At 38.6% G+C, this 12,151-nt stretch overlaps 1 protein-coding gene across 2 annotated transcripts in view; it reads left to right on the top strand.

Annotated features, from left to right (window-relative positions):
* Positions 1–12,151, top strand: part of Dennd5b (DENN domain containing 5B) — a 137,324-nt gene that overhangs the window by 53,345 nt on the left and 71,828 nt on the right. Inside the window, exons 2-3 of one of the 2 annotated variants that reach the window (XM_090319302.1) lie at positions 5,564–5,629; positions 8,735–8,844. In XM_090319302.1, coding sequence (XP_090175428.1) covers positions 5,564–5,629; positions 8,735–8,844 — 176 coding nt within the window. The remainder of the gene's footprint in view (positions 1–5,563; positions 5,630–8,734; positions 8,845–12,151) is intronic. The other variant, XM_090319310.1, reaches the window with a different exon arrangement.

The raw sequence follows: 12,151 nt of genomic DNA, 5'->3' as shown, positions 1-12,151 counted from the left end.
CATGGTGGTATATGCCTTTAGTTCCTGCACTTGGAAAGCTGAGGATCACTTGAGACCAGGGGTTAGAGACCAGCCTGGATAAGGATCCCAGCTTACATAAATAACCAAGTCTTATCATATTTACTGTTTATGACATAAAAATTCATTTGTCATTGACATTTTCCTTCTTGGAAAACACAGAAAGGCTTAAGTGGTTTACCCAGCACCACATACAGCTGAGTCATCATGTATTTTTGCTCTGGAAACAACAGCTAAGATTCATTCTGCACATGACAAAGCCTACTTGTTATGCTAGAGGAGGGCATCATTCACTCTTACTTTCCTCAGTCTTTTGCAAGATAACAGAGAATAAGCTCCACGTTTGCACCATTAATTGGCACAAGGATTGGAAGGAAAAGAGATGGTCTAGGAGGTGTAGGAGTGAGTCAGTTTTAGATAGTTGGAGAGTTGGAGCCTGTGGTAGAAGTTTCCAATAGGCAGTGGACATGCTGGCCTGAAGAGAATCAAGGTGGAAATAAGTATATTTGAAAAGTCATGATATCAGTAATAGCAGAAGTTAGCATGTACAGAGTAAAAAGATACAAGCAAATATAGATTATGGAAAAGAAATATATGTAGGACACAGTAGAAGAGGACATCTAGAAGTGAATGGCAAGCAAGCACCCTTAATAACTGCCTGCCTCCTTTTTTGCCTGCCTTCCTGCCTCCCTTCCTTTCTGACTGTGCATGTGTGTGCTCATATGTGTGTGCTCATACATGCCAGTACGAGGGTTTGAACTCAGGGCCCGGGTGTTCTCCCTTAGCTTTTTGGATTGAGGCTGGTGATCTGTCACTTGAGCTACAGCTGGTTAATTGGAGATAATAATATCACAACTACCTGTCCTGGCTTCAAACTTTGATCCTCAGATCTCAGATTCCTGAGTACCTAGGGTTACAGGCATGAGCCATCAGCACTCAGTTCTAACTACAAATGTTACTAAGCTCCCCTGTGCTTGAAATCTCAATATGCTGGACTTCAGGAATACAGCTTCTTTTTTTACTCACTGGCCTCTCTTCATTCTTTTTTTTTTTTTTTTGCTAGTCCTGGTCCTTGAACTCGGGGTCAGGGCACTGTACTTGGGTTTTCTTTCTCTATCATTTGAGCCACAGCACCACTTCTGGCATCTTTCTGTGTATGCGGTACCAAGGAATCAGACCCAGGGCTTCGTGCATGCTAGGCAAGCATTCTACTACTAGGCCACGTTCTCGGCCCTCTTCATGTCTTACAGTTGAGAATAGTAAGGCTTTGCCAAATTTTTAGGAGATAAAAAAGAAAACCATAAGTGGAAAATAACAGAATGATTAAACTCATTCCATTGTTTCATTGTTCCAAGGACCAAGCAGTCATTTGAAAAAACCTGTACAGAATTCATTCCTCCTGAGATAGAGTTGTCTTTTTGCGAGAACCCAGATGTACTCCCATGTGGGAGAGATTCTGTTTTTCTCTCACCAGTGAGAAAAGAAATTAAGTATATTTGGATTACCAGTAGTCTGGCCAATAAAGGAACAAGATCCCAGGAGAAAGAAGAGTTCCTTCAATGAAATTAAGGAATCATTGACATAAAAGAATGAAATATTTATCTTACCTGAATATTTTTTAAAAAATGAGAGCTTAGGTAATTAAATGGAATCCTAGACTGTGACTTCTAATGGGGGCACATGGCCCTGCTTAGGAAATACTCTTGCCCTCCTCAAATGAAACAAAATAATAAATAACCAAATCTACCCAAGCCTCTAAATTAACACTGCCCATATAACTTTTTTTTGGGAGGCGGGAGGGAGAAGTCCTGGGGCTTGAAGTCACAGCACTGTCCCTGAGGAGGTTTTTGCTCAAGGCTTGCACTCTACTATTCGAGCTACAGCGCCACTTCTGGCCTTTTCTGTTTATGTGGTACTGTGGAATCAAAACCAGGGCTCCATGTATGCTAGACAAGCATTCTACCACTAAGCCACATTCCCAGCCTCCATAGAACTTTTTGTTGTTATGAAAATATTCTACTCTTCATGTCTAATATGGTAGCAACCAACCATAAATATGGCTTGTGCAGGAAAGGAACTGAATTTTAAGTTTTATCTAATTAGAATTTTAATTTAGGCTGGGCACTGTTAGCTCAAACCTATAATCTTTGCTAACTCAAGGGGATTTGAGGATTCTGATTAAGAGCCAAAGCAGGTAGTAAAAAGCTGTAAGTGGAGGTGTGGCTCAAGTGGTAGAGTGCCAGCTTTGAATAAAGTACTGGACTTGAACTCAGGTCTTGTGTTCTTGCTTGGCTTTTTCCTCTTTTTTTTTTTCTGTTGGTGGTGATGGTAGGACTTGACTCTGGGCCTGGGCATTGTTCCTGAGCTCTTCAGCTCAAGGCTAGTGCTCTCCCACTATGAGTCACAGCACCACTTCAGGTTTTCTGGTGGTTAATTGGAGATAAGAGTCTCAAGGACTTTGTGCACCGGGCTGGCTTTGAACTGTGATCCTCAGATCTCAACCTCCTGAGTAGCTAGGATTACAGGCTTGACCCACTGTGCTGATTAATGTCAGAGATAAGAAGTCTTTCAGATACATAGGCCATAGCTAGCTAGAACCTCAGATTATAGGCCTAAAGCACTGGCACCTGGCTTTAGTTTTTTGTTTTTTGGGGTTTTTTTGTGGGTCTTGGGGCCTGAACTAGGCCTTGGCACTGTCCCTGAGCTCTTCAGCTCAAGGCTACCACCCAACCCTTGAGCCAAGCCCCACTTCCCATTTTCTAGAGGTTAATTGGAGATAAGAGTCTTAGGTCCTTTTGTACTCAGTCTGGCTTTGAACCGTGATCCTCAGATCTCAGCCTCCTGAGTAGCTCAGGCATGAGCCACCGCTGGCTATAGTTTTGTTCTTATTTGAGGCAATCTTGCTGTGTATTTTAGGCTGGTTTCAAACTTGAGTTTTCTGTCCTCAGTTTCACAAGTGCTGAGATTACAGACATATGACACTATGCCCCACCCTTGCTTTCTTTTTTTTTTTTTTAAGTCTCACATTCTTTTTTTTTTTTTTTTTTTTTTTTTTTTTTTTTTTTTTTTGCCAGTCCTGGGCTTGAGCTCAGGGCCTGAGCACTGCCCTTGGACTTTCTCAAGGCTAGAGCTCTACCACTTGAGCCTCAGCACCACTTCCAGCTTTTTTTTTTTTTTTTGTATGTATGTGGTACCGAGGAATCGAATCCGAGTTTTCGCGCATGCTAGGCAAACACTTTAACCACTAGGCCAAACTCCCGGCCCCTTAAATTTTTTTTTTTTTTTTGCCAGTCCTGGGCTTGAGCTCAGGGCCTGAGCACTGTCCTTGGACTTTCTCAAGGCTAGAGCTCTACCACTTGAGCCTCAGCACCACTTCCGGCTTTTTTTTCTATGTATGTGGTACCGAGGAATCGAACCCGGGTCTTCATGCATCCTAGGCAAGCACTTTAACCACTAGGCCAAACTCCCGGCCCCCCACCCTTGCTTTTGTACAAAATTATTTATGAGGGGTTAGAGGTGTGGTTTAGGTAGTAGAGCACCAGCTATATTCCAAGTTTGAGTCAAGTACTGGTCTTGGGCTAAAATATATATATATATATTTATGAAATGCTGATTGTATAATTTGATATAATGTGTCTTTACCTTGAATATTCAGATATAAGTGGAATTTTGTTGTTGTTTTTAGTGATGAGGTCTCATTATGTTGGAAATTCTTGGAGTAGCCTCCTGTGTAAATGGACTGCCAACTCACATATCTAACTTTGAAATGTAGCTTTTACAGTACCTTTTCTATAATAGTTTTTGTGGGTTTTTTTTGGTGGATCGTGGAGCTTGAACTCTGGGCCTGGGTGCTGTCCCTTAGCTCTTCAGCTCAAGGCTACTGCCCTGCCCCTTGAGCCACAACACCACTTCCCATGTTCTAGTGGTTAATTGGAGATAAGGGTCTCACTGACTTTAGTCCCTAGGCTGGCTTTGAACCGTGATCCTCAGATCTCAGCCTCCTGAGTAGCTAGAATTACAGGGATGAGCCACCGCTTCTTTAGTAGTTTTATATTTACAGAAAAACAGAAGATAATCACATATAGCTTACCTATTATTGATGTTTTTGTGATGGTGTGGTGTTGATGTGTTAATGTTAACTCGATGTGCCCTATTCAGATTTTCCTAGTCTTAACTAATGTCTTTTCTTTCTTGGAGGATTACACTTAATATACAGTGTTGCATTCAGAATTCTTATCTCCCTAGCTATTGTCTTAGCTGTTTTGATTGTGACAATTTCTCAGTTGTTTTCCATGTCATTGACAGTTTTAATGAGTACTTACCAGGTATAGTACTTACCAGGTTATTCCTCTTAAGATTTGGTGTTTTACTCAGTACTAGACTGGAATTATGGGATTATGTGTATCAAGATTATGTTTATGTTACCCTTATATGTCTTTCAAAGTGGCCCTCCCATTTTGCATTTCTATCATCAATGAATGGGATTCTTTCTCATTCCACATTCTTGTCAGCATTTGGCACATTCAGGTTGTTGGACTTAAGCAATAGTAATAGTTGTGCAGTAGTTGGGATACAATTTCTCTCCTTTCCCCTTTCCCTCCCCACTTTTCCCTCCCCTTCCCCCCTCCTTCCCTTCTCCCCTTCTGCCTCCCTCCCTCCCTCCCTCCCTCCTTCCTTCCTTTTTTGGTGGGAAAGCAGTTCTAGGGTTAAAGTTCGGGTCTCATGCTTTACCACTTGAGTCACACACACCTCAGCTCTTTATCACTTTAGTTATTTTTCAGGTAGGGTCCTGAATTTTTTTTTTTTTAACCAGGAGTAGCTTCAGACCATGATCCTCCTGTGTAGCTGGGATTACAGGCATGTGCCACCATGCTAACTTTTTGCCCTGGCTGGCCTTGAACTGCAGTCCTCTTCAATTTTCACTTCTGAGTAAATGGGATTACATGTGTGAGCCACAATATCTGGCCTGAATACAATTCTTAAAGTTATTTGGTTAGTTAGTTATGTATGTATATATGTATTTATTTGCCAGTCCTGGGCTTGAATTCAGGGTCTGGGCACTATCCCTGAGCTTCTTTTGCTCAAGGCTAGCACTCTACTACTTGAGCCTTTTCTGTGTATGTGGTATTGAGCAATGGAACCCAGGGCTTCATGCATGCTAGGCAAGCATTCTACCACTAGGCCACACTCCTAGCTAGTCATTTATTATTACTGTCATACCTCATTATATCCCCCAAGAGAGCACTAACTTTATCTTGATATTTCTCTTGAAATTAGCTTTAATACAGGTGTGTTTGTGCCCACATAGATACCTATTACATCAGATGTTTAAACAGCATTTCACTCTTTGCTTTCTTACTGCTAAAACCTTGTAAGCTGTGTAACAGTTCAGCTATACTCTTGAAATGAATGTCTCCTGGCTCATGTTGAATTGCTTGTTTAATTTTTGTATTCTCATTTTCCATTCTCTAGAGTCATTTTGCTTTTTCATGTTTGTTTTTGTTTCTTTGTTCATAAAGCTTTTTGTTTCTGTTACATCATGTAGTTTTGTACCAATGGCTAGAAGCAGATCGCCATGGCAGGAGCCAAGATGCTGCAAATCCGACTCCAGGTAAAAACAAGTTAGAAAAGGCTGGGGTGCTGGAAGTCACTCTCTTCATTCACCCCAAACCAGTTTAGAAATGTTGCTTTATTCTGGTTTACGTGGACAAACTTCACTTACTTATTCTGTTCTGTCCTCTGCACCTTAATTTGCATAAAGGACTTCCTTTGCTTCAAGCCTTGACAAAATACATTTGCTAGGCTTTCAGCTGTCTTGACATATATTTTCAAGGGTTTAATGTGTAGATTATGGTTATATGTTACCCAGCAGGATTTATATCCATGTTTATGCCAAGTATATTAATATTAGAGTTAATTTTTTGGAGTACAAGGAGTTGAACCCAGGGCCTCGCAAGGATATTAAGATTATGACAAGATAGTTTCATCCTTGTTTGTTTCAGGACAGTATCTAAAGGTAAATTAGAATTTTAATAAGGGATGTTGTATAATTTCTACTTCCTGGAAATGCAAATTCCCAAACATAGATATTTTTTCCTGTGTATTCCTGGCAGTAAATTTTAAGCTACAATTTTATAAATCTTACATTCAAAATGAAGAGTAAGTTGTTCCCTGCCAGCGCCTTTGCCTAAAAGACATCTCCAAGACTTTTCACTAGCTGGCATTACTCATTTCTCAGCCCTTACCAGTGATAGCAGAATTTCTAAGTATAGATTCTTAATTTCCTTCAAAGCAATATTTGCCAAGACAGCTGAGCATACAGCAGTGATCTTTCCTCATGCTCCTGTTTTTAAGCATGGGACATGGTGGTGGTATGGCGCTGCTTGCTGCTACTGGAGGTGGTGATGCTGGTGGTTTATTTCTCTTTGTTGGTATTTTGTAGGCTTCTGGTTTTGTGAGATTCTTTCTGCAGGTAACTTTCTTTTTTCCTCTGGTTAATTCATTTGATTCATTGTGCTTCAAAAGGTGTTATGTTTCTTAGGAATTACATTGACAATGAAACTGTCATGACTTCTCTGATTTCTGTCCTTGTCACATTAATTCCTTGATATATGAGTGAAAATAATGTTACTATTTTAAACCATACAGGTAAGAATTCATTGAAAGGTAAGTGTTATAAGGATTCATGACCTGGGCTGGTATCAGTTACAACCTGCTCCTGTAGTGTTTGGTATTTTTCTTGTATTTATGGATAATAAGAAACATTTCCTGTCCTTAGTGGTATGTGTGGGACAGAGCTTCCGAAAATATGCAGCTTTGCAGCACACTTTAGAACTAGGAGGTTGTTAGGGTTTTTTGTTTGTTTTGTTTTTTCCTCTTTTTTTGTGGACTCTCTGTGAGTGGAACGTAACTTTTTTTTTCCTTACAAATAATCTGAAACTTCTTAGTGTTATGGGAAAATCTAGCATCCGCCTGAGGACGTTTATCTAAAGTGCACAGCCCTGTGCTCAGCCCTGTGCTGAGCCATACTGTTTGCCATATATCCACTGACCTTTTGACGTTCATAGAACCTAGGAGCTCATGTAAAAAGCGGTACCCTTGAACTGGGAGTTTGGCCTAGTGGTAGAGTGCTTGCCTAGCATGCACAAAGCCCTGCGTTCCATTCCTCAGTACCACATACGCAGAAAAAAGCAGAAGTGGTGCGTGGCTCAAGTGGTAGAGCACTAGTTTTGAGAAAGCCTAAAGACAGTGCCCAGGCCCTGAGTTCAAGCCCCAAGACTTGCCAGGGGGGAAAAAAGTGGTATCCTTTCTGTAGGGATGTCTTTGGCAGTTTCTCTTACAGAGGTAAAATCTCTCAAGTCCTAAAAATAATGGGACTGGGCAGTAGAAAACGTAGAAGAGCAATGATGTATGTGGTCCTTGGCTAAGTAAATCGGAAAAATCCCAAGGAAAATGATCATTAGTCATGGACTTCAGTTAGAAACAGTAGTTTCTTTACCTCCACAAATAAATTTAAGTTATGTGCCCTTATTTTTTAAAAAATTTTCTATTTCATATTGCAGTCGCCAACAAGCTTTTCAAGTGTGACTTTCTCCTCCTGTTATCTGTGAAGTTTTGTACTCACTCACAAGGTGTTTTAGTATCTGCCTTCATATTTTTCCCAAAATGGAAACCAAGTCTAACGAGATGTCAGCAAATCACTTACAAGTCAGATTGCTTCATGGTGTTTGTAATTGTGCAAATACTGGTAACTGGCATTATATTTTGCTATAAGTTTATACTTCATTCCAACTTAGAAAAGTAGAAAAACACAGGACACAAAATGAAATTACTCCAATTTCTTGATTTCAACTTTTTGATGTTGGAAATGTAAGATCATTCATATGAACATGTTTTCTGAAACTAAGGCATTTGGTACTAACAATTAATATGGGAATTCACTTGGTTAAGGAGATATAGAACTGATCTGAATTTTCTTATGTAAAATGGTGTATTTTTTTTTCTTAAACTTTTAACTAGCTCATTTCTTTTAGGAAGTTAGTTTATCTAATGTGTTATGTCCACTGACAAACTCAGGAGTGATGTTTATAATTTTGTCCTGTTACTGAGGAGCCTATATATAAAACCACATGTACCAGATATTTTTGTAGTAACACAAACAGAATTGCCTTCTCTGTGACTGAAGCACTGGATCTGTGTATAAAACGTTAGTATTATATGAAGAGGTTTCATCAACGTTTCTTTAGTGAACTGCTTGATCCCTTGTAATGTTTTATCACTATATATTAAAAATATTATAATTATTTATCACAGTGTTTTGAAATTTAATATTGTTATATCTAAGACTTAAAAATTCAGAGTCTAGGGGAGGGGCTGGGGAAGGGAAATGGGGACAAAGACATGTGAAAGGGTATCAGTGTATGGGAATTAATGTACCATCTATCTGGCAAATATCATATAACCCTTCTATTAATTACAATAAAAATATATGAAAAAAATTCAGAGTCTAATCTGTTAAGTGAAGATTTCTTATTAATATTTTTCTAGTCCATTGGGAATTTTTCTACCTCTTAGCAGAGGCAGAAACTTGAATTGGAGCTCAGCGAAGTCAGTAAATATATCTTTATGAATATAAATCAATATATACTAATAATTAAAAGAACAATGGTGATAGTTCTGAGGAAATCAGTTATTTACCAATTATTTTTTGTTATAGGTGAAAATTTTGACCAGAGTCCTTTGAGAAGAACATTCAAATCTAAAGTTTTGGCACACTATCCTCAGAACATAGAATGGAACCCTTTTGATCAAGATGCAGTAAACATGGTCTGTATTTCTTTTTTTTTCTCTCCACTTTCTCTTTAGCTCTTCTTTTATTTTTAAGATAGCCGATGGCAGTAGTTTGAATGACTACATTCTTTCATTTCATCTCAATAATTGCTTGAGAAATAGACTATAGTCCATGTTTTACAAATGTAGAAACCAAGGCTCAGAGAAGTTAGGGTAACCTCCTAGGATTCCCACGGCTAATAGGAACCTCAAAGCTGATTGTATTTCCTACTATTGGGCTGTCCTGTGGGCTTGTATTAATATAAAAAAGAGTTGATGAACAGTGGTAGAACCTTGTATGTAGTTACAGTTTCTACATTACAGGGAATGGTGTGCAATGGGCTTGCCAATTAATCATCTTTCTAGATAACAGGAAGTTGGGAAGGAACTTGAATGTGTCATTTAAGCCATAGTTGGAATTTGATTATAAGGAATCTGAATCCATGTACTTAGTTATCTACCAATGGCAATTAAAAGTCTTCTTAGGTATTTTTAGAAATGAAGCTCATTGTTTTCTCATCACAAGTGTTTAGAAGCCTTGATAATATTCAGACTTCCATTGACTTTATGATTACAGATCAGTGATCTATCACAGCAAACACAGAAATGATTTGTGGTAGACTGAGACCCTGATGAAGGCATAGTTCACTTCAAAGTTAGAACTGAAGCCCCATTCTTGTAGTACTCTAAGGGAAGGAAATTATTTTTATTTTTATTTTGCCAGTCCTGGGACTTGAATTCAGGACATGAGCACTGTCCTTGGGCTCTCTCAAGAACTCCACCACTTGAACCACAGCACCTCTTTGGGCTTTTTCTATGTGGGTGGTACCAAAGAATTGAACCTGGGTCCTCATGCATGCTAGGCAAGCACTCTATCACTCTTCTTTTTTATTATTTAATTTTATTTTATTGCAAAGGTAATCTACAGAGGGGTTACAGTTACATAAATAAGTACATTTCATATAGTGTTACCCTCTTCCTCATTTTCTTTCTCTATCCCTCCCCACGTAGTTTTACTTTGTAACTCACTTTCTTTTCCCTACCTGCCTTGTTATGCCCGCCTTGTAAGAGCAGACCTTATACTGGGGATGTTTAAAATCATCTTTGGTGAAGAAAGTACTATTCAAATTGAATAAAGTGCAAGTCTAAGTCATCTTTATGAGATTTAGAAGAGCCTGAACACACTTCTGAATAAAATGGTTAACCATCAGTAGTGATAAAAAAAAAAAATTTATCAGCTGCTCATGTCAGCAAAACAAAAAAGTGTTAGAGGTTCTAATCAAAGCACTGAAAACATGGCTAAGAATGTGACTAGATGATACTTGGTCTTCTTGTATTAGTCAGATATTCAAAGTGTAAATTATTTTTGTGGAAAAACTAGAACCCTGTTTAAAACTGGATTCTCATTACAATATTATTTTGTAGTCCTTCAGAATAGTGTCAAAAACACGTGGCATGTTTTCTCAATCATTTGAGTGAACAGTAAGCTGTCCATAATAACTTTTGTCTCTGTATGCAAAACATTCATCTTTAAAGCAATTATGGGCCTCCTTGATTTGTCTTTGATTTTTTTTTTTTTTTGGCCTCTTGCCACTTAAGAGGTTTTTATGCAAACAGCAGTAGTCTCCCTGGGAAGAATAGATGTCAAGGATGGGTTTTGGTGATTAAGTACCACATGGCATTTTGCTTTTTGCTGTAATTCTAAAAAGATTTACTAACATTCTTTGCAAATCTCTGAAAAAATCCCATTTTACTTGTCTGCATTTGGGTTGTAGATATACTGCCCTTAATTTCCTCTTTGATTCATTAGTTAAGTGCACTTTATGAGGCTGTAATTTATTCTCACCTAATGGTATAAAGCTTTGTTTTGCCTTTGGCAAAATCCCACCCCAAGGCATCTCTTTCTGTAATTTTAGAAACTCTCTCAAGCCACAGTGGTGCTTTGAATGATGATTACATAAATTAGTTATCCAAAGCAATGGATTTGGTTAAATAAAACATTGCAAATGTAAAAGAAAATAAATGAGTGACAGGTAAACTTGTTACTGAATTCATTGCCTTTTAAAAAATCTCAGTTGCTGATTGAGAGATTTTTATGAAAAATAAGATGAAATAATCATAAAATAGAATAACACAACATTCATACACCCAGAGTTCGGGATTAATATGTGTGAACATTAACATGTTCATTTCAGAGTGGTACCTTTAATCTTTTTTTTTGCAATTTTTATTAGCATATATTAGCTAAACATGGGGAAATTTTATTTACACACAAGTAAACAGTATATTCCAATCAGCCCCTGCCTCCATCATTCTCCCTTACCTCCTCACCACTTTTTAATGCAATTTCAACAAGTTTCATTGTTCCATTTTCATATATGTGGACAGTGTTTTCACTGTATTCATCCTCTTTCATCTCCATTAGTCCAACCTCCTCTTTGTATTAGTACTCATTAGTATAGCAGACCCCTGTTTCTCTTTCCCCTCTACTGCGCTGCAGCCCTCCACTAATCAATACCTTCCATTTAGGTACCTTTAAGATTTTTTAGCCCTCCTCCCTCTCCCCCACTAGTCTCTAATCTTTTTTTTTTTAATTCTAGTGTTTTCTTTTCATTGGGGAGGGAGGAAATAGGAAGGGAGGGATGAGAACAGTTATAGGTAGCTTTAGTCTTTTTTTTTTTTTTTTGGTGAATCATGGGGCTTGAACTCTGGGGCCTGGATGTTGTCTCTGAGCTCTTCAGCTCAAGGCTACCACCCTACCCCTGAGCCACAGCACCACTTCTTGTTTTTTTTTTTTTTTTTTTTTTTCTCGTGATTAATTGTAGACAAGTGTCTCTCATTCTTTTTGTTTTGTTTTGTTTTTTGTTTTTTGTGCCAGTCCTGGGCTTGAGCTCAAGGCCTGAGCACTGTCCTTGGACTTTCTCAAGGCTAGAGCTCTACCACTTGAGCCTCAGCACCACTTCTGCCTTTTTTCTATATATGTGGTACCGAGGAATCGAATCCGGGTCTTTGTGCATGCGAGGCAAGCACTCTACCACTAGGCCAAACTCCAGGCCCAAGTGTCTCTCATTCTTTAGGGTGGGTACTTTGAATATGATCCTCAGATTTCACCCTCTTGAGTAGCTAGGATTATAGGCATGAGCCACCATGTCCCTCGTCTGAGGTAACTTTAATCTTAAAGAAAGAGAACTCTGTGCAGTAGACCTGAAGTTCTCCCATTTTCTCCCCCAAGTCCCATTTTCAGATTTCTTAGAAGTAATCTGATATTTGCCTCATTATCATATTTTATAATATTTACATAGAT

Source organism: Megascapheus bottae, chromosome 2 (genome assembly GCF_031878675.1).
Source record: "Megascapheus bottae isolate mThoBot1 chromosome 2, mThoBot2.hap1, whole genome shotgun sequence".
In the NCBI taxonomy this organism is placed as follows: Eukaryota; Metazoa; Chordata; class Mammalia; order Rodentia; family Geomyidae; genus Megascapheus; species Megascapheus bottae.
This window is presented reverse-complemented; position numbering and strand designations above follow the sequence as displayed.